General features: G+C 37.9%; 2 protein-coding genes across 6 annotated transcripts in view; one reads left to right on the forward strand and one right to left on the reverse strand.

Moving 5' to 3' along the window:
* Window positions 1-3407, forward strand: part of LOC27208727 (RNA-directed DNA polymerase from mobile element jockey) — a 77912-nt gene extending 74505 nt beyond the window's left edge. For 2 of the 4 annotated variants that reach the window (XM_039292834.2, XM_039292833.2), the window contains exons 5-6: window positions 1199-1407; window positions 1461-3407. In XM_039292834.2, coding sequence (XP_039148768.2) covers window positions 1199-1407; window positions 1461-2264 — 1013 coding nt within the window. In that variant the 3' untranslated portion in view covers window positions 2265-3407. Of the gene's footprint in view, window positions 1-1198; window positions 1408-1460 lie in introns of those variants that run through there. The other 2 variants (XM_044922599.1, XM_044922600.1) reach the window with 1 other exon arrangement.
* Window positions 3408-16018: 12611 nt separating this feature from the next.
* On the reverse strand, window positions 16019-22400 carry LOC120284338. Of its 2 annotated transcripts, XR_005543531.2 has the most exons (3): window positions 22265-22400; window positions 17181-17941; window positions 16019-17101 (listed from the first exon to the last, which is right to left on the reverse strand). XR_005543531.2 is itself a non-coding variant. In XM_039291384.2 (2 exons), the coding sequence occupies exons 1-2, from the start codon at window positions 22339-22341 to the stop codon at window positions 17350-17352; spliced, it is 669 nt and encodes a 222-aa protein (XP_039147318.1). In that variant the 5' UTR covers window positions 22342-22400; the 3' UTR covers window positions 16019-17349. The 2 variants fall into 2 exon arrangements, 1 of the variants encoding a protein (XP_039147318.1); XM_039291384.2 differs by having other exon boundaries at window positions 16019-17941.
* Window positions 22401-22479: the final 79 nt, after the last annotated feature.

Below are 22479 nucleotides of genomic sequence, written 5' to 3' on the forward strand. Positions count from 1 at the left end.
CCTGCGATTTTTTATCACCAAGAAATGAATTATAGCAGATGACAAGGGTTTTTATGCTTTTACGTACTTCCCAATTCCTAAAAAAAGTACACAATGTCAAAATTTCTTATTATTATGTTCCTATTCCAGAAGTTTTATAAAAAATTTCTCTCTAATTCTTCCTATAGATTTAAAAATAAAGAAAATTAAGAAAGAATTAGAGAGAAATCAGCACAAGCTTTTGGAAATGGGAAATGGCGGTTGTGAACAAAAAAATAAGAGAAGCCGTTTGAACATCGACAATTACGGACCAGTAGTGGCAGGAAGAGGGAATAAGAGGGAAGGGAATCTTCCCTGATTATCAGAAAGCCGTTACTCAGCTTGACCAGGTGAGACCCATCATTTTCGAAATTGGGCGTAGCAACATGGGCCATTAACTTTGCGCTGCTTCTCTAGAATCTGTATGGTCAATCTCAACCTTGGTATACCGATAGAAACTGGCAAGACGATGAATAAAACGAAGAAATGTCGGAACATTTTTCAAAAATGTTGTCACGGCAAATTTTATTTGGCATATCGATAGAAATTTAAAAGACCAATAAAATTATGAAAGAAGAACAAAGATTTTTCAAAATGTGGTCGTGGCAGTTTTGGGCGGCTTGTGGGCGTCTGAGTAGGCGTGGCAAAATGTTTTTTTGCAAATCGAAAAAAACTTACAAGACGAATACATAAATGAAAAAAAATCCCAACCATTTTTAAAAGTATGGGCGTGGCAGTTTTGGGCTAATTGTTGGAGTTAGAGGAGGCGTGTTGCGTCTATGTATTTAGATTCTGTATGCCTAATCTTAAATATAGCATTCCCTCTTACTCTGGTAAAAACTAAAAATCTAGAAACAATGTTCAGGCATGCATACTCCATTGACTTCTATGCAGCGCAGGTTGGCGCCTTCCGCAAGCTTACGTTTAAAGTATTTGGAAATGACAATTAACTTGATCTATACTCAAATACTCATTCTTTAAATTGGTTATTTGACCAAGAAATCTACTTATTGATCGAGCGCGTTAAACCTCAAGACTAGATACCAGGTGTTGAGTGATCAGCAATCGTAAACCGTCAACTTCTTGAATACAATAAGTTTTTCTTATTTATGTTTCGATGGTTATCGTAATTTTTGAATTTTAAATAATCCAACTAATAAATTATTTTCTTTTGCTTTAGAACTATCCATTATTAGGCAAAAGTCATTAAAAAGTGACCAAGAGCTGGAGATATCACATAGAAAAGCAAAGGAATTACAAATATTTATTAAAAAATTTACATCGAAATTGGAACTGCTTAACGACAAGATATATAAAAAAAGGATTCACCATGATGTAGAGGAGAGTGAGTTCGACCACGAACAGGCTGAGCAAACTCAAAAACTAAAGGTATACTTTACGCCTTATTAATTCGTTGTATAAATCCCGTTTTTTTTTTGTAGATTGCTGAGCTGGAAATACTTAAATTGGAAGGAAAAATTGTTGAGCTACAAAACGAAATTGAACTTCACAAAGATTTTGTAATAGATAACCATAGGGAAACATTATCGTGGGAAACAAAATACAAAATGATCGAAGAAACTATTAAATGGGCGAAATTAGAGCGCTCTGTAAAAGGTGAAATCGGTCTTATGAAAACTGAAATACACCGCATGAATATAAGATATAGTCAACTTAAACGAGCACAGGAAAGTCTTGTTTTGGATCTAGAACATTGCGTTATGCATCGTGAACAAATCTTTGTCAATGCATCGGTCAAGGAGCACTTACAAGCCAAATTTAAGCAATTAAAAAATACTTCTCAAATTCAGGTTAGGCTTGATGAAGTTCACAATAGGACTAAGCTCATAAGTAATGAAATAACGTTTTTATCGGAAAAGCAATTAATTGATGACATTAATAAAATTGAACGTATGATTTATATGCTCCGTAGAATTCAGTCAGATCTTAACGATATCATTAAGGAGGATGTCAACATTCAGGATCGAATAGAAGAAGGAATATTAGCTAAGCATGCAAACTTGGAACAAATAATACGAAAACAGATGAGAGCAAAAGCTTATAAAAGGCTTAATACTTTAAAATCACAGCAAGTAATGCTCCGTTCAGAGTTGACAGTTCAACAGCTATCTCAAAAGCAAAGCGAGCTAAATTATAATCTTACAGAAATTGCAAAAGCTCTTTTACTAGACTATCCTAAAAAGAAATCATATGTTTTTAAAGTACTTCATGTTCTTAATGACTAGAAATACAATAAAAAATATAAATTGTCATAATACAGATAAAAATAGTGTTGTGATGTTTGACAGCCGCGGTTTCGGAAGAAATAAAACCTAGATCAAGTTTTTAAATTTCCAAGCCTTTTTTATTTAAATTATATCGAAAAAGCAGAACTTGGTATAACAGTTTAATACAATTGTTTTCAAAACAGTAGTTCGGCTCAATAATTGGGCGTTTACTTTTAAAGTGTTTAAAGTGAGATTAAAAAACTCGTCCAAAATAGCGAACAATTCAGGAATTTGTGGGATACTTTTGTACTATTTGCCATTTTACTAAACAATTTAGCAGCAAGCACTTCAGTGAGAAATTACTCTCGCATTAACAATTTCAAAGCCTTTTACAAGTATAGGGTGATGTCACGGTACGAGCACAGAAGTCAAGCTATAGACACGAGACACAATCTTTGATCCCCCTGCGACATCTACCTGGTGACAAACATTTAAAGGAACAAACATCATCCACGATTCATGTAAACAAAGTGTCACAGACTTGTCCATGCTTAAGACTTGAATTAATGCCCAAGTAGATGCTAAACCTAAATTGTAGATACGTTTACTTACCTATGAGATGTTGTCTCTTCTCAGTTTCAGACTTCATATAGTATGCCATTCTCTACCAACCTTAATATAAGCCCTAGCATTTCCTTTGCTAGCGTTCTTAAATCAGGAGCTAAGTCGTCTGCTACAGATAACCGAAGGGTTTTCATACAGTGCTTCAGACGACAAATATAAAAGTGCAGGACTACCTGTAGCCACAGTCAACCGGCCTAGAACCGACATAGATTTCGCACCAGCAAGGAATTAGAGTTCATAACGTCCATGCAAAACTATGCAAGTGCTCATGAACAATCAAATTATTTTCATACAGTTGCTTGTGTCATCTAAGTCAACATGATTCCATAACAATGTATAATGATGTTTACCGGACCGATCGTCCTCGCTCCAGCACCGGTCAAATTGCTGACCCAGCATTTGGCCGGAAGCTCGCACATAGCCGTCAAAAGCTCTGCACATTGACAGAGGTCGCTATGAAGCCTTTTCTTTGTTAGCTTTTAAGCAGTTCGTTTTGGATATTCAATGAATAAAGAGCACAAGCTCATGAAACAATAACTCCGACTACCTGTCGTTAATCACTTTATTTTACAATAGCTAGCTATTGAGTCTACTACTGAGTCTTTAGGCCAGTAGCCAAAGGAAGACAGTCATCTTCCCAACATAATCATTCTAGATCTCACCACACTACGCCTCTGCGCGCGGAAGAGTAAAAGGATATTCATCCACCGGCCAACTAGCGAATCAACCAGAGTGACTGGGGAGATTTACCCCCCTGCGGCACCAGAAAATAATGAATTTATATGCGGAATGCTAACGGCGTTTTGCAGAAAAAGCCTGAACTTGCACAATTTTTGAATGATAACGTTGACTCACATCACAAGCAAGTTCTAGGATATCAGTTCTACTCCACAAATCACCCGGATGGCAAGGCCCATGCAGGCACCGGTATATTAAGATTAGCATTAAACACCACATTTTTAACACATTCAAAAAATATAATATTTGCAGTCCACCTCAATAAGTCTCCAGTCTGCAATCTGGTTTCTCACCCGGTTTCCCCACTTCGCTTCCCAATATTTATGGAGAATTTGTTTGGAATTCTTTAATTTACTAGGTAAGAGAATAACTGCATTTGGCAACTACAATGTGAATCACCTGGTCTTGAAACCACAACGGGAAAGCAGCTGGTTATTGTGATTATCAAGCCGCAAAATAAGCTGGCCATACTGGCTAGCAGATCTCAAAAAGCTGCGAAACTTAAGTGATCTTGCTATCATTAAAGATTTCCAATCCTTCTTATGCTTATGCACCAGCCACAGAAAATCGAGCGCATTTATGAGCTTACAACCTATAGAACCAACTGGACAAGGTTCAAGAAACGGTATCAATTTCTAATACTACTAAAAAATATCAAAAAACTTGCGCTGCGGCGTTGTCCCTAGAACCTGTAAGCTGAATCTCAACCCTCTAGCTTTAATAGTTCCTGAGATCTCGTTCATACTGTCAGACGGACATGGCCAGATCGACTGGATATTGATCCTGATCTAGAATATATATACTTTATATAGTCGGAAACGCTTTCTATGTCTGTTACATACTTTTCTACGAATATATCCTAGTATATCCTTTTACTCTACGAGTAACGGGTATAAAATAAAGAGAAAGAAGAAATTATTACAAGCTTTTAAGAAAAGAGCTAGACACATGTGAAGGCGCTAGGCTTCACAGAGCAATCTCAAAAGGAGTGTCAGAATCAAATCAGGCACTACGTACGGAGAATACATTCTATTCTATACGAAGTAAGGAGAAACTTGAGATAGCTACTAGCAACTCTTCTCCGCCGTCTCCCTAAAACCCTCACACCAGAGCTGCTAGTTCGTCGCACTCTCATGTTGCAACATTGTCGGCGGTAACAGCTCAGCAAATCGGAGACATTCCCCAAATCTGATGGGTCAGCAGATTCGCGATCACCAAGCATAGTATACATATATTATTATGTTCTTATATTAGAATTCAGTCTTAAGCTAACTTCTGAACAGAAAGCATTCTAGACATTGACCTGTATAATTAAATTACTTAAATAATTAAACTATTGAATTGAATAATTAAACTACATAACTGAGTATTATTTGGAGACCTGGAAATTGTCTTACCTGCAGCTAACTGGTAAAAGAATTAACCGTAGTCGTCTGATTGCTTACCTGGTGTATCACTACTATCATATCGTAACTGGCGCAGTCAGAAACTAGACTAATGCAACTCCCCTTCATCATAGTTGTATTCAAGTGAGTAGAGTAAGAGAACAAAATGCCAATACACATACAAGTTACACAAAATAAAGAAAATTATCAAATAAAATTAATTGTTCAAAAAACACACCGCAAGAATTGGCATGTTGGAATAATATACTACAGTGAAATTACACGAGAGATTTTTTTTTAAATAAAACAAAGAGTGTCTGACCATGTTGGAGTTCAAATAGAACAAATTCATTGGTCGGAATATATAAAAAAAATAATAAAACAAGTGTCTGACTATGTAGGAGTTCAAATAGAACAAATACATTTGTCAGAATATAAAAAAAAATGAAAAGGGTCTGACCATGTAGGAGTTCAAATAGAACAAATACATTGGTCAGAATATATCAAAAACAAAAGAAGGCGTCTGCCTATTTATGAGTTCAAATAGAACAAATACATTGTTCAGTATATATTAAAATATGATATGATTTAAATCAAAGAATCTAAAAAATGAACATTTATGTTGTAGATCAAAATGTAGATCAAAAAAGTGTGTGGTTGAGGCTCGTTGGTTGGAGCATAATAAGTGAACCGTGTCAAACCTGTGTGAAAGTTGGCCTCGACCTTTTGGCTGCATGTAAATTGAGTTCGATATAACCAAATTACGGATTGCCGACGGTCGAGTACAAGCTCGAAAGCAGCTCAACGGCTACGATACACTGGCGTGTCGAGCGGTTGGGTTGATGTTCGAACAGATTACCGACGATCGAGTACAAGTTCGAGTGCAGCTCAGCAGTTACGATGTACTGGCGTGTCGAGCGGTTGGGTTGATGTTCGAACAAGTTGCAATTGGCACTTGTGACGTGGTTGACTCTCAATCATTACAAACTGATTTACCCAACATTGCTTGTTCAGGGCGAATAACCAATGCGGCAACAAAGTTATCATTCAAACTTAAATAATTAAAAAAAAAAAAACAAAACAAAAATTTTTTTTTGCTCTCTCTCTAATACATATATATGTCGGGAATTTACTTGGTTAATAAGATTAATTGTTAATTACAAGTCTTTCTGTGTATTCGCTATGGAAATAAATGATGATGAAAAGGAATGAGAAGAGAGGGGGAGCGCTATATTGAGAGATCGCGTGTATGAGAGTTTCTGTATGAGAGCGCTGTGGGGAAGGAGATCGAAAATCCCTGCTAAGCGTGGCGTAATGGGAGGTGAGGAGGAAGAAGAAACAGGAAGATGAAAGACAGTTCGAATTGGCCTCCAAGAAGAACAGAAGTGACAATTGCGACTCGCTTCGTGGCAGTGAAATAAATCATAAAATATGAACGATGCTAACGAAAATCCATCTCCGACATATATACTAATACATAATATACAAATTATAGACATATATTAATGCATCTATAATTACAGTTCTACACGAGGACTATTTATCCATCACGACGACGAATACAGTCAACAATCAACAATTAGTTAAGTACACCAATCAAACACTCACAATTAATTAAGTACACATATACACACACAATAATTTAACAACACAGAAACACCCGCACAACAAATTAGAAACTCAAAATCACACCCAATATTACACACATATATTTAAGATTCAAACACTCTTAAACATAAACATACAAACAACACTATATTAAAGATAAAAAGATTTCTGTAAAGGAAGTAAATGTCTAAGATAGCAAAGGTTAAAAAGCTCATTCCTGCAACTAGAAGTAGGACTCGTTTGAGTGCAAGTTCATCAGACTTTAGGGAAGATCAGATTGACTTACAATCTATTGTTAGACCTCCCTCTAGTGGTCCACCAAGCACAGTGTATACTTCACCGGGGGCAAGTCAGTTTTCTCCACCACTACCTCTGATTTCCCCTCAAGACATTTGTCAATACCTGAAAATTCCGGATGGTATTAGTTACCTTATCCCTTATGAAGGAAATCCAGCTACCGTAAATGATTTTATAAACGATGTCGAAGAAATCCTCCTTCTCTTAAGAGGCACGGATAAAACTCCGTATGGACAGTTTTTGTTGAGAGCAATAAGAAACAAAATAGAGGGAAAAGCAAATGAATTATTAATATCAGCAGGCATAGGATTAAACTGGGATGACATCAGAGAAACCTTAATAGGGAAATTCGCTCACAAAAGAAGTGAAGAAACTTTAAATTTCGAATTACACGGACTGGTTCACAAACCAGTTGCCACTACAGGAATTCTATGAACGAATTTTAGACATCAGAGCAAAATACAATAGAATCATTGAAAACACAGAAATAGAAAGGGCAGCCCTAAAATTTAAAAAGGAATCGTTTGAGAAGACTTGCTAGTACACATTCATACACGGCATTAAAGGTCCACTTGGGGCTACTGTCAGAACTTTTAAACCTAGAAATCTCCAGGAAGCCTTTGATGTGGCTATTAAGGAAAGGGATATCTTTATGAGAGAAAAATGGTCTAAATAAACACCGAGTTCAAGACCAAGCAGTTCCAATTATAATGGGAGAGAATTTCGTAGATACGACAGACCTCGAGACGAGAGATTTAATAGGAAACCAGACTTTGATAGAAACTTCAGATCTAGGGATCAAACATTAAATCACTCAAGACTCAGAGACAACGACAGAAGTTATACCAAAATAAAGGCTATTATGCCAAAAGAAGAGGACAGGAAACACTATGACAAAAGCAATCAATACCCACGAAATTACGGAAGTTCGGGACAACAAAGACAAACACCCCTTAACCACATAGAAACCACACATGATCAAGAACCGCACAATATTGATGACGGAAATTTTTAATTAAAAGCCTAGTCGGACAGACGTGATATTTAGAAAAATTTAAAGTTGGAGGTTCCTTACTTTATATATTAAATAACTTCAGTCAAAATAGACCACTAAAATTTCTTGTGGACACGGGTGCCACTTCTTCATTCATTAATCCAGAACTTATTGAGGAACAAATGGTACTCCTTTTTGCTCTCTGACCATTTATAGTCAAGTTATAGCCAAAAAAGCCAATTTGAAATTTCATTTTTTTGACAAAAATATTTTCCCAGATTTTTTGTGAAAAAAATATTTGGTTTTTTGATCAAAACATTCGAAATAATTACCCAAATATGATGGTACTCCTTACAAAAAATTCGAAAATTTACCTCTATAATGACAATATCGTCAGCATAGCCTTGGCAAAGTATACCTCTGCGGGTCAGTCTGTCCAGCAACTCGGAGGTATTGTCGAATGTACCCTATATGTCTAGGAAGGCACATAACGCCACTTCCTTATCAGTAAGTGAATCCTCAATAAGGCTTTTCAGGTGATTTAGGGCAGTATCAGTTGATCTGCCGCCCTGTGGGCATGCTGCGTCCGTTGGAGCGGATTTTCTACAAGCAGAGTGCTTCTAATGCTGACATCCACTAGCTTTTCCAACGTTTTTAGCAAAAACGATGACAAGCTGAACGACTCAAGTATGAACGACTTCGGATCAGTGATGTCTTTCTTTCCAGCTTTTGGAATGAAGACCACTTTGGCTATACTCCAGGAAGACCTTCTGGAGGCCTAGCCTAAAGCTAGGCTGCTGATCAGTATTTTCCTGATCGGCACTGCGAGCTGATTTAGCGCTCGTTGTAGCAGGATTGGCAGTATGCCATCTGGAGCAGAAGATTTGTAGGGCTGGAATGTACCAATTGCCCATCTTAATCTCTCCGTTGTTACTATTGATTTTGCTTTGGCCCAATCAGTAGCACACGGTCGACTTTGCGCCGTTACCGGGGTATTCCCATCCGTTTGAAGCGTGCTTCCCGGAAAGTAATTTGCGAGTAGTAGCTCAAGTTTCTCCTTACTTCCTATAGTATTGTAGTATGCACACATATCGGTTAACCACTGTATTCATAATATACAATCACATTGTCGCACTCTGTTGCAATGTGTACATAAACAGTTCAGCCCAAGCGTATGTTGAGGGCAACGTACCAAATTTGCATGATCAGCAGTACTCACGCTGGCCAAGCGCTGACCGCTAATATGTGTGCCTATAGCACCCCTCCTCCAGCACCGTCGCTCGGCGACAATATATATGTATATGTAGGAAACGCAAATAAGCGTCGCTGCGCTGCAGGCTATGCCGGCAGCGCTGCTCCTCGACTTAGGCTAAGAAACCATTGTATTTAGATCGCCAAATTATTGACGAATTAACTTCGAATGGAGCGGGACCTTCCCTGCTCCTACAAATAAATAAAAAGTGAATTCAAACTGAAAACCAATCTTTCAACTGGGTGATACAACATGGCGACCGTGACAGGACACGTATAAGCTGTAGCAGAAGGAAAAGGAAAAAAGGAAACCGCTTGTGATAAATTCCAACTTACATCAGCAAGCACTGGATGTGAGAAGATCAGCATGCCCGGCATTCGACGCTCCGCAGAAGAAAAAAAAACTTTTGACCACGCAACAACTTCAACGAACAACTGGAGCGGAGAAACAATGATCTGAGTGAGTAGAGTGTGAGTGTGGTGGGTAAAAACAGGGGCGGAGTTCGAAATAAAGCAAAGAAGAGAATAGCGCACCTAAAGTGGCTATTATATACGAACACTCCACCGCCAGTATGGTCGAAAGCTCAAAAACTACAAGCCGAGCTAGACCACTACGTCAAATTTCTTAATGAAACAAGCCCAACCACACCCGCTCACTCAGTAAATGAAATAAAATGCATACCAAAAATTAATAATATTCAACCTACCCAGCCGAAAAGCCTTCCGGAATTTAAGAAGATCTGCCCGAAGGACTGCGAGGGACCCCTGTTCACACCACATTGTGAACGCACTTGCAGGCATTGCAACACCGGCACCCAACACTAACAAGAGGACGTTATCATCAACGTGGTGAGCAGCCCGCTCACTACGTCATCGAGGGCGTGTCAGCGTGCCAACACCGGCGACGCCCAGCTGACACAGGATAACGTGGTGTGCAGCCCGCCCACTACGTCAACGCGGGAATAGTATTCACACTGTGGTGCGCTATCCGCACACTACAGCAACGGTGGATCTCCAACAACAAATGACAAGAGGGAACCGACAGCGCTTCAAAGAGCGCAAAATTTTTTTTTAATAGCACTGTGTGCAAAATTTTTTTCTGATTGCACTGCGATGCATATTTTTTTTTAATAATTATAAAAACCAATTGTAACATTGAGCGGAACCTTTTCTGCCCGATGAGAAGTTCGGCCTGTAAAGCCAAACGAAAATTTAGGTAGGAAACCTGTAAATTCATACGGATGAATTAATTTTAAATTTCTCACCGCCGCAAGGCGTCTTAACAAAAAAAAATGATATTTTAAAATTTAAAAAAAAAAACAAAATCAATAAATACAAAATAAGTAAATGTCATTTGACAATTCTATAAGTAAATTTTACCAAGACCCAATATATTCAGAAAATACTGTATTAGGAGAAAAACTCTTTTCAAAAATGGGTCTAGTAGATGTTAAGTCAGTGGACTCCACTGCCAATGTAATCAACAAGGTCGAAGTTGTTCCTTTAAACCTGGATTACATAATAATTTGTTTAATTATTATAACAATAATTATGTTGATAAATACATGTTATAAAATATACAAAATTCATAGTAAATGCCTTAAGAAAAGATATGTAAGCAGAGCTAATGACTTGGACAGGGTTTGATAGCTGAAAGGCAATAAATAAAGCAAAAAAAAAAATTAAAAACAAATTTAACCCAAGTAAGCAAACATATAACTGCCCTGTCAAAAGCTTAAAAAAGAAAAGAGAAAAAAAAAAAGCCTAGTTATGAACATATAAATAAATATGAAAATATAAAATGAAATATAAAATATAATTAAATAAATCTTTTTATTAAATTTATTAAATAAATCTTTTTATTAACACCCCAGTTCCTAACTTGATGGATTGGCTAAATATAATAGCTAAAATCAAGAAACTGCGGGAAGACTTTGATAGATCGTTTAAGTGCCTCAATAAGAGTGCACCAATAAGTAACGATACAAAGATAAAACATTTAGAGACACTATTAGGAAAATATAACGAGGTTCGTGTCATAATACTTGACCACAATACGAAATTTTCTTCGTTACAACAGACACAAGTAAAAGATATAATATCTCGATTAAAAGAGAACATATTATATGTGTCACAAAGGCACAAGTTACAAGTACTTGTTCCAAATACACTAAATTTCCCAGCTGAACTATTACTAGACGTAATTGCTGAGGAAAGAAATAAGCCAACAGAAAGTAAAATAGTAGACAAGATGGCACAATCAGTAGTAGATTTCCTAAAAACAGCCTCGTCTCTATTATTTGAGTACGACGGCAAAGCAGAAAACCTACAGAGTTTCAAAGACGCTCTGAACTTGATAGATTCGATAAAAGGAGAACATGAGACTTTAGCAGTCAATGTCATTAAGACCAAACTAAAAGGCCATGCTAGGAATCTCATTAGCACGGAAAATACTATACAGGAAATTAAAGATAAACTCTCGCGAACAGTAAAGGGTGAATCTGTTGAGGTACTCTCTGCAAAATTACTAAATCTGCAGCAAAAGAACAAAACAGCCAACCTTTACACGCAAGAGGTGGAGCAATTAACAAAAGCTCTAGAAGGTGCTTATATTAGTGATGGTTTGAAACCAGAACTTGCAAACAAATATAGCACGACACAAGCCGTCAAAGCAATGACGAGGAATTGCTCGATTGATAAAGTTATCATGCAAGCAGGCACGTTCAACAGTATGAACGATGCCATATCTAAATTTATAGACAGTTGCACAGTGACTTTCGGACCTCTCCGAACTTGTTTTACGTGGCGTGTTCTACACTGAAGGGATTACAACCACGACACCCTGAACACCCACAAGTGGTGCATGTATCAAAATGGTGCATGAGTCTGGATACGCCAGACAAGCGTCCCGGACTGGAAGCTATAGCTATGTACATAGCGACCACCCCGGTAGCAATTCGAGTACTTGCTTGCCGGGCAAGCACTCCCCCTTGCTGAGGAGCGAGATCTACCTAAAATCTCTACTGATCTCTGGGTCACAGCACCCGAGTTTTGCGCAACCAGCACCGCAACTCAAACGTCGAGCACGAAGGCTCTACCCGCGATATGGGTACCAACCACAGCCACCACGATACTCCCACCAGGGGGCCTACCTCAATGTGCAGTCTTGGATAGCTGCACATCCCGTGGTACCGAAAGAGAGGCTCGGTGGGCCTCCTCCTTTTGCTCCGACAAGCACGGTTAGAGGAACCTATCGCTATATTAGACAGTTGCACAGAAGCAACTGGACATTCCAACGCTGTTCTGTTCTACCAAAATCAGACTCAGCGCGGTACATACCGCGGTCGTTATAACACAAGGGGCCGCCCTTATTACAGAGGCGGTCATCGTTATAACAATACCAATAACAATAATAATAGAGGAAACTTTAGAGGCCGTGGCAACTCGAACCGAGGCCAAAACAACAATAATCTGGGATATGTAAGAGTAGCCCAAAATAACTCGGGAAACTCCGAACCCTTTAGAGATACAGACAGGCAATTACATAATTCCACACGATTTTCATATAGTAGATTCACATTTCTTAATCCCATGTGATGGAATATTAGGAATTGATTTCATAAAGAAATTCAATTGTCAATTAGATTTTAATCAAACAGAAGATTGGCTCAAGATGAGACCAACTAATTTGAATTTCCCAATATACGTTCCAATAACATACAGCTCTGGTAATAACTCAATAATTCTACCAGCAAGATCCCAGGTTGTCCGAAAAATACAACTATCCTCAAATGAAGATAATGTTTTAATAAAAAACCGGGAAATTCAAAAAGGCATTTATGTTGCAAACACAGTTGCAACAACCAAAAATGCATTTGTCCGATTGCTGAATACAAATAATAAAGATCAAATAGTAAATATAAAAGATCTACAATATGAATCACTTTCGAACTATGACATAGTTCAAACCAATCCTGAAGCAAGAGAAAAAACTGTCATGTCTCAATTAACAAAAAATTTTCCACCACAATTCAAATCTACACTAACAGATTTATGCACCAAGTATAGCGATGTATTCGGACTTGAAACCGAATCAATCACAACAAATAATTTCTACAAACAAAAGCTAAGATTGACAGATGATGAACCAGTATATATTAAAAATTATAGAAATCCTCATAGTCAACTTGACGAAATTCAAGTACAGGTAGAAAAATTAATTAACAACAAAATAGTCGAACCGTCTGTGTCCCCATATAACAGCCCACTTTTGTTAGTTCCAAAGAAATCTCTTCCTGGTTCTGACAAGAAAAAATGGCGATTAGTAATTGACTATCGTCAAATTAATAAAAAATTGTTGTCCGATAAATTCCCACTCCCTAGAATTGATGATATTTTAGATCAACTAGGTAGAGCAAAATATTTTTCGTGCCTAGACTTAATGTCAGGTTTTCATCAAATTGAACTCGAAGAAAGTTCAAGAGATGTAACGTCTTTTTCAACGAGCAATGGCTCATATCGCTTCACGCGATTACCATTCGGTCTAAAAATAGCACCAAATTCTTTTCAGAGAATGATGACTATAGCTTTCTCTGGACTTGAACCTTCTCAAGCATTCCTGTATATGGATGATTTAATAGTTATTGGTTGTTCCGAAAAACATATGGTTAAAAACTTGACTGATGTTTTTGAGAAATGCAGGAAATACAACCTAAAGCTACATCCAGGAAAATGTTCATTTTTCATGCATGAAGTCACATTTTTGGGACACAAATGCACAGATAAAGGAATCTTGCCAGATGACAAAAAGTATGACGTCATCAAAAATTATCCAGTCCCACACGATGCGGACAGTGCTAGACGATTTATTGCATTTTGCAATTACTATAGACGTTTTATCCAAAATTTTGCCGAATATTCTCGTCACATAACAAGATTATGTAAAAAAGATGTAAAATTCGAATGGACAGCTGAATGCCAGCATGCCTTCGAACACCTCAAATCGGCACTAGTTAATCCCAATTTATTACAATACCCAAATTTCAGCAAAGAATTTTGCATAATAACGGATGCAAGTAAGCAAGCTTGTGGAGCAGTGTTAACTCAATGCAAAAAAGGTCTCCAACTTCCAGTGGCATATGCATCAAGAGCGTTTACAAAGGGTGAAAGTAATAAAAGCACAACAGAACAAGAATTGGCAGCAATTCATTGGGCAATAACTCATTTCAGACCATATATTTATGGTAGACATTTCACTGTCAAAACAGACCACAGACCACTTACATACCTGTTCTCTATGATAAATACGAGCTCTAAACTAACTCGTATGAGACTTGAATTAGAGGAGTATAATTTTACAGTTGAGTATCTAAAGGGAAAAGACAACTATGTAGCTGATGCGTTATCAAGAATAACCATCAAAGAACTACAAGAAATGAACAGAAATATAAAGAAAGTCACTACAAGATATCAAAGTAGACAAAAATCCTGCGCAGGAGATAAAGAAATAGAATTGCCTAGGCAATCTATAGAAAAAGCTTCAAAGCCCAACGTATATGAAGTCATCAAAAATGACGAATTACGTAAAGTAGTGACCTTGCATATAAAAAATATGCTATGTTTCTTTAAACATGGTAAGAAAATTATTGCAAGATATGATGTTAGCGATTTATATACTAATGGAATACTTGATTTAGGTCATTTTTTCCAAAGGCTTGAAATGCAAGCCGGTATAAATAAAATCAGCCAACTCAAAGTGGCACCGTGGGAAAATATCTTTGAATATGTTTCAATTGATACTTTCAAAATAATGGGCAATAAAATATTAAAATCATTAAGAGTAGCGCTACTCAACCCGGTGACCCTAATAGAAAAATTAAAAGAAAAAGAAGCTATATTGTCTACATTTCATGACGATCCAATACAAGGAGGTTCACGCAGGCATCACAAAAACCTTGGCCAAGGTCAAAAGATACTATTACTGGAAAGGTATGTCTAAAGATATAACTGAGTACATTAAAAAATGTCAGAAATGCCAAAAATCAAAAGTGACAAGAAATACAATAACTCCTTTAACAATAACAGAGACCCCAATAAAAGCTTTCGACAGGGTGATAGTGGACACTATAGGTCCGCTACCAAAATCAGGAAATGGCAATGAATATGCAATCACACTAATATGTGATTTAACTAAATATCTAGTTGCCATACCAGTTGCAAACAAAAGTGCAAATACTGTCGCTAAAGCAATTTATGAATCTTTTATTCTAAAGTACGGTCCAATGAAGACGTTCATTACGGACATAGGAACAGAATATAAGAATTCAGTTATAAATGACTTGTGCAAATATCTTAAAATAAAAAATATAACATCAACTGCACATCATCACCAGACAGTTGGAACAGTCGAAAGAAGTCACCGAACTTTCAATGAATATATACGTTCATACATATCGGTTGATAAAACTGATTGGGACGTATGGCTTAAATATTTCGTATATTGCTTTAACACGACCCCATCAATAGCACATAACTATTGTCCATACGAACTTGTCTTTGGTAAAACAAATAACTTGCCAAATCAATTTAATAGCATAACTAATATAGAACCCATATATAATGTAGATGATTATGCTAAGGAAAGTAAATATAGATTAGAAGTAGCCTATAAAAGAGCTAGAATTATGATAGACGAACATAAAGAGAAAAATAAGAAACTTTATGATCAGAAAGCAAAGAACTTAGATATAGTAGTAGGAGATAATGTTCTATTAAAAAACGAAACAGGTCATAAGTTGGATTCCAAATATACAGGTCCGTATAAAGTAACGGAAATAGGAGAAAATAATAACATTATAATAACTAATAATAAAAATAAAAAGCAAACTGTTCATAAAGACAGATTAAAAATTGCGACGTCGTAAATATTTATAGTATGATCATACATAGGCATAAAAATAAAAATAATAATATTAATAATAATAAAAAAAAAAATATATTTTTCTTTTTGAGGTTTTACTTAAAAATTCTCACTACATAAATGTACTTAAAAACAATCATAACACAATTTTTAATAATGTATAAACTACCTTTAAAATAACTTCATAATATTACGTTATTTTTCAAAAGGAGGGAGATGTAGTATGCACACATATCGGTTAACCACTGTATTCATAATATACAATCACATTGTAGCACTCTGTTGCAATGTGTACATAAACAGTTCAGCCCAAGCGTATGTTGAGGGCAACGTACCAAATTTGCATGATCAGCAGTACTCACGCTGGCCAAGCGCTGACCGCTAATATGTGTGCCTATAGCACCCCTCCTCCAGCACCGTCGCTCGGCGACAATATATATGTATATGTAGGAAACGCAAATAAGCGTCGCTGCGCTGCAGGCTATGCCGGCCAATGCAAAGGAAGCAGTTTCCTGTGAACGCTTTTGTAAGAAGTACGAAGTATTGTCTTCTATGGCGGCCTCCAGTTCTAGAGTGGTACGGAGTTTCCCGGTTACCCCAGTAACTGGATCTCGCAGTAAGGAGGCATTGAACCCTTCCCAATTCGTATTCCTGGGATTGCGCTTACGATCGCTACATTCTAGATTTGGCCCTATGTTAAAACGGATAATTCTGTGATCTGACATTGACGATATATGCGAAGCCACTGATCTGCTGGAAAGTGTAATGTCCAGAACCTCAGATCTTACCCTGGTAACAAATGTCGGAACATTGCCGACATTTAGGATTTCTGGATTGTTATTCAAGATAAATTCTAAGAGTGACTATCCTCTTTGATTTACGTCGCTGCTGCCCCATATCACGTGCTGTGCATTTGCATCACATCCGATGATGATGGGTGAGTATGTCCTCAGTGATTTCGGGCGGTGGGCACGCACAGTCTTCTTGGCTGCTCCCACGTCTTCTACCACGATCGGTACACAGTCCCGCGTGAGAAATTCTATAAGTATATAATAATTAATACTTCTACAAGCCAGGATACAGGCTCTAGGGCTGGAGGCCCGTTGATCCCAAATTACCATGGCGTTCTTCACATACAGTCCTTTTATTCCCTGGTTATACCAGGGTTCCTGTACCAGGGCTAGCCCAAGATGTTGTTTGGTGAACATCCTTGCCAGCACGAGGCCGCCTTGGCACGATGGATGTTCACCTGAGCTATCCCCGTACTCCCGACCATTAAATGATCGGCTACGTCGTCGGCGTTGCTGATCTGGAGATACCCAGATCACCATCCGCCGGCATCGCTTCTTCCTTACTCAGCAGGTCTAGTTCCATATCTAGCTCCTGAGAGGATATCGGGGTCTGATCCCCCATCTCGATGATGGTCGCATCAAGATCCGCATTATCTGCCAGATCCTCGCTGGATTCGAAGAGCTTATTGGGCTTCTCCTTCTCCGCGGAGACTAGTGGATTTCGAGGAGTCTCGACCTGTCTTGTGCCGAATTTGATCGATTTGGCCTTCTTTAGACCACAAACTGATATGTCTCCAAACCTGAAGTTCAGCTTGTGGTCACTAGAAATAGTCTTGGCGCATGAGTTGTCATCAATGCAAAGGCTGAGGAGCGAGCCACCACCCTCATTCTTCCTTGTTATGAGACGCCAGTTCTCGGTGTCCAAGTCATTCTGTTTCTTTATCAATTCCATGATCCACTTTGTTGTTTTGTCCCCTGCCCTGGGACAGAAGATGGTGATCTTGTGTGACGATGGGAAGTCGAATTTGAATTGGAAAAAAATAATTTTTGAAACAAGAATATCGTGAAGATGAGCAACACTGAAAAAACTGAAATAAGGGAATATTAAAACAAATATTTTTTTAGAACATATTTAGCATCTAGTCATCTTAGCATATATTTAATTACAGTATGACCACTTATCCTAAAAATGCACTTAACCGCAATTCAGCTATAATTCAAATTTTTATGTAATTTTATGGGTGGAATTTATTACTTAAAATACTTATTCACTTGAAATAATCTCATATCTTATTTGAACAACGTTATTTGCCCTTATTATCAATAATAGCTTTTCCTCTCATTTTTGAAGCTCTCTAAGTAAACCAGAACAATTATACTCCATTCCTAATTGTTCCAGAGTCTTGATAGCATCAAAACCTTCATTGACAGTTGGCAGCTTTGGTTCTTCATCACCGCTATTCTCATCGTCATCGTCGCTATGCTGATCTTCATCTTCAGTCTGCTCATTCAGAAGAGCACTTGTTATCTCTTTTGTCGTCACGGTACCGTCACAATCAAGGCTCTCATCGATTGCCACATATTCGTCCCAGTTGCATGTTGACTCTATTTCAATAGTGAAGGCACATTCTTCCTCAAGATCACCAATTTCGTCACATTCGGCAGACCATGCATTTTTCCATGTTTAATCCGGGACGATCCTGAACTGACTGCATTACTATGTTGTTTGTTGTTTGCACTATGTTGTTTGAACCACAAGTACACTGTGTTCTCTACCAAAGCGTGATTTCCTTTCCGTTCGTGCTTGCATTTAAGTCCCGCTGTTGTGGCCGATTGTTGTATGTCACTCTCCTTACGTATGATGCGGTTTATTGTTGAAAGATCACAATTGTATTTAACTGCAGGGCTTTTTTTGTTAACATTATCCTTAACTTAATCGATTATTGATAGTTTTTCTATGATTGTAAGCCCATTATTTCGTTTTTTTTTCCCCATTTGTGTTGTTTTTTATTGCATGCACATAAACTGCACTGTGCACTTATTCTTCCGCTCTCACTCTCTTTCGCTCCCCCACACAAAATCTAAAATTTCTGAGCAGGCTGCGCTAGTGCGGTTCTTTTAACAGGACGCATAAGTTTTTGTTCTTGTGTTTTCGTGCACAGTGGTCTGATTTTAGACAAATATGGAAACAGTAAATATTGTCTGCTTTTATACAAATTGCTGCCAGGTTATTAAACCTGAGCAGCAAAAAATGATTTGTTGGCTATGTGATAGAATGGTGCACACTAAGTGCGCTGGTTTTAATGGCCAAACAAGTGATGACCTAGCAAAGGATAAAAATCTAAATTACTGTTGTGATGCTTGCCTTGTGGTTGCGAACGAGATGAAATCGTTTATGCGCCAGACTAAAGGTGGCTTGAAAGAACTGATCAACAGTTTTGGCGCAGCTAAGGATAGTTTTGGTCGAGCTGATGATCTTCTTTCCGCGCTTAATTCACAGTGTAATGGCTTAAAGCTATTAGATGAATCTTCTAAGCGCAAAAAAGTCGCTGGTGGAAGGTTGTATAAGGCCACGCAACTACGGGAAAATGATCAACAGGACTCCACAACTGATCTGCTGTCAATCGCAACAAATCCGCATATGTTATTCAGATCGGCAGCTAAAAAAGATTCGGGAGCCCACCCTGTAATTTCTAAAGATTCCGATTTGTCTGCACCGGTCTCTCAACCAGTGATTCTACCTGTCCCGATTAGTTTACCACCACAAGGGAACATTGAGTCCGGACTACCGGCACAACTTGGCACTGCAGAAATACAATCTGCAGGGCCAAAACCCCTCGCGGTGGTTCCACTAAAGAAACAAATTTTCGTTTCTCGGCTTTCCCCTGATCAAACATCGTCGGATGTATTGTCTTATATACAAGACAAAACAAAAGCCGATAATATAAAAGTGGAAAAATTTAACTTCTCTTACGCTAGGGACATATCATCTTTCAAGATAACTGTCCCAAACGAGCTCTTTTCGACCATATGTTCGGGTGATTTTTGGCCGGATAGTATGGTGGTAAAAGAGTTTGAAGCTAAGATCAAACATCGTCTGATGTTTTGTCTTATATACAAGACAAAAAAAAGCCGATAATATTAATATTTTTTTTTCAAAATAACTGTCCCAAACGAGCTTTTTTCGACCATATTTTTGGGGGATTTTTGGCCGGATAGTATGGTGGTAAAAGAGTTCGATGCCAAGATCAAAAATAGGAAAAATGGGCCCGTGGGAATTAAACTTCCCTCACGTAGCCAGACCACTGCACCATCCGCCTCTTCATCTTCTTCCTCTTCTTCAAAAAACTAACAACGAATCTTACTATTTCCTATCAAAATGCTAGACAGATCAGTTTATATTACGTGCTCCTATATTCCGCCATTTTCAGAATTCCCAGAATATCAGAAGCATCTGTCCGCTATCCAGTCCATGTTGAATAAACTGTCTGACAGGGACCAATTGGTAGTTCTAGGTAATTTTAACATACCTGGCACAACGTGGTCCCCAGAAGAAAATTCGAATATCCTTCTCCCTTCAGCACAACCTGAATTTATTGACGGCCTGCTCGACTTATCGTTGTCGCAAGTAAATTATATTCGAAATTCTCTTGATCGATTATTGGATCTATGTTTTGTAACAAGTCCAGAAAGTGTGTTTCTGTCCAGGGTAGCACCTTTTACTCAACCTGAAGATTTATATCATCCTACTTTCGAGGTGGCAACCGACATAGGTACGGTATTAAAAGTAAATTCAGAGAAATCAGCAAAGCGAATTCACTGTTTTCGCAAGGCAAATTTTCGAAGGCTAAACAATTTTTAATAAAGAATTGACACACCTACGAAATGTGAAGTCCAGACATTATTCAAAATTTAAAAATACCGGTTGTCAGTCCATCCTTTCTAAATATGTAAACAATCGGGATTTACAATCATTGTAAATCTAACTGTGAGTTGCATGACCCTTACAGAGTATTATGTTCTCACTATAATAGACTTTATCCTATTATCTGTAATCTTGACTCTCTGCCGCTCTTAAAGCAATCAATTTTAGTATTTTTAGTACATAATTATATCCTACTAACACTAATATTTATTAGAGTTATGTTCTTATTTAGTTACATTATTTATTACTTTATGTTCATTTTCTCGTCTCTGTTCTCTTTTCTATAACGCGTCTATCTTCTCGCGAATCGAGCCGTACGATACACTGCAACGCCCCTCTGTCAGTTGGGCGGGAGGTGTGGCCGTGGGACCCGAGTGAAAAAAAAAAGTATCGGTCATGCTCAGTTTGGCGCCACGATCAAAACGAACGTATCCCCCACCGAGTGGCACTAGCGACGTGCCGAATGATGGCGCTTTTGCAAAGTCGAGCAAAAGGTGGTGCAAAAAAAACTATGGTTGGGCAATTATCTGTAATGTGCAGTTAAGTGTTGAGACAATTAAGCACATTTTACTATATAACTGTTTCCTTACAGCACCCTAGCACCCTACACTGGACAAATCAAATTGTAATAAATTTATTATGTATGTAGCTATTATTAATTCTTATAAACATTGTTATTAATTATTAATCACCAAAAATAAATAGAGAAATGAATATCTAAAAATTTAAATACTGAACTCTGCTTAGGAACATAGGGCACTAGAGCCATGCTCTTAAGGAAAGTGGTCACAGGTTGGGCAACCCGTTAACACAATTACACCCGTGTTTCGCTAGCAACACAATTTCTCATGCTTTTCCTCCTCTTCCAAAACTATCTTCATCCGTAAATATTAATTTGCTTCCTCCCATTTGGATATATTCTATTGATGCAAGCACGCTCAATTCCCGATATTATTCATTAATGTCTGTAGCGAAAATGTATCTGTACAAGCAAGACCACCACTCCAACGCCAACGAGCTAGAGCCGGATTCTGTAGCGTTCATCCGCTGAAAATCGGCCAACAACTGAGGATCAACTCCAGACTGTTTGACGCTACGCACGAGTCAATTACGAGAATAAACGAGGCTTTCGCAAGAGTGAATGCCATCGATGGAGACATCTACGCAACGACTGCCATCCTAAACAAGGCTATGATCCTTGCCAACCTAGTCTCGGAAGTAACAAGAGTTGCCAGCTAGCTAAGAATGGAATCATCAATTCCAAACACTTAGACCATTGAAAGATCGAAAACATATGGGATGAGGTTAACAGTTTACCTTAATAGAATAAGGTTAGAACCATCGAATTCTCCCGCCCCTCTATCATGACGAAAGGTAGAGGAAAAACCATATAGCCTTATGAAACTATTTTCCACAATCCACCAAGGAAAACAAGTAATTCTGCAACAACGCAAGTTGGCGATAAGCCCCACTAAGCGAGACTTACGCAATACTGGGCGGCTGTCTGAACATTGGCAACACATTTACATTGGTGTTGCTACAGCTGGAGGAAGACGGATGCATTCTTTTGTTGTCCAATATGATCACGAAGCCGTAACCACACCACTATTTCAAAAGACCGAAAATGGGCCGAGACACAAAGCACATACCTAATTGTAAATTAAAATTAATTCTGTTTGTGAAACATCCTTAAAAAATATT

The sequence above is a fragment of the Drosophila simulans genome, chromosome 2R (assembly GCF_016746395.2).
Source record: "Drosophila simulans strain w501 chromosome 2R, Prin_Dsim_3.1, whole genome shotgun sequence".
NCBI classification, from domain to species: domain Eukaryota; kingdom Metazoa; phylum Arthropoda; class Insecta; order Diptera; family Drosophilidae; genus Drosophila; species Drosophila simulans.

Excerpts from the sequence above, each read along its gene's own strand:
- LOC120284338 (XM_039291384.2), bottom strand. The coding sequence starts at position 22,341 with ATGCATCCGTCTTCCTCCAGCTGTAGCAACACCAATGTAAATGTGTTG. Across the intron at positions 17,942-22,264 it reads AGACAGCCGCCCAGTATTGC|TTTTTTCAGTGTTGCTCATC; the intron begins GTAAGTCTCGCT and ends CCCTTATTTCAG.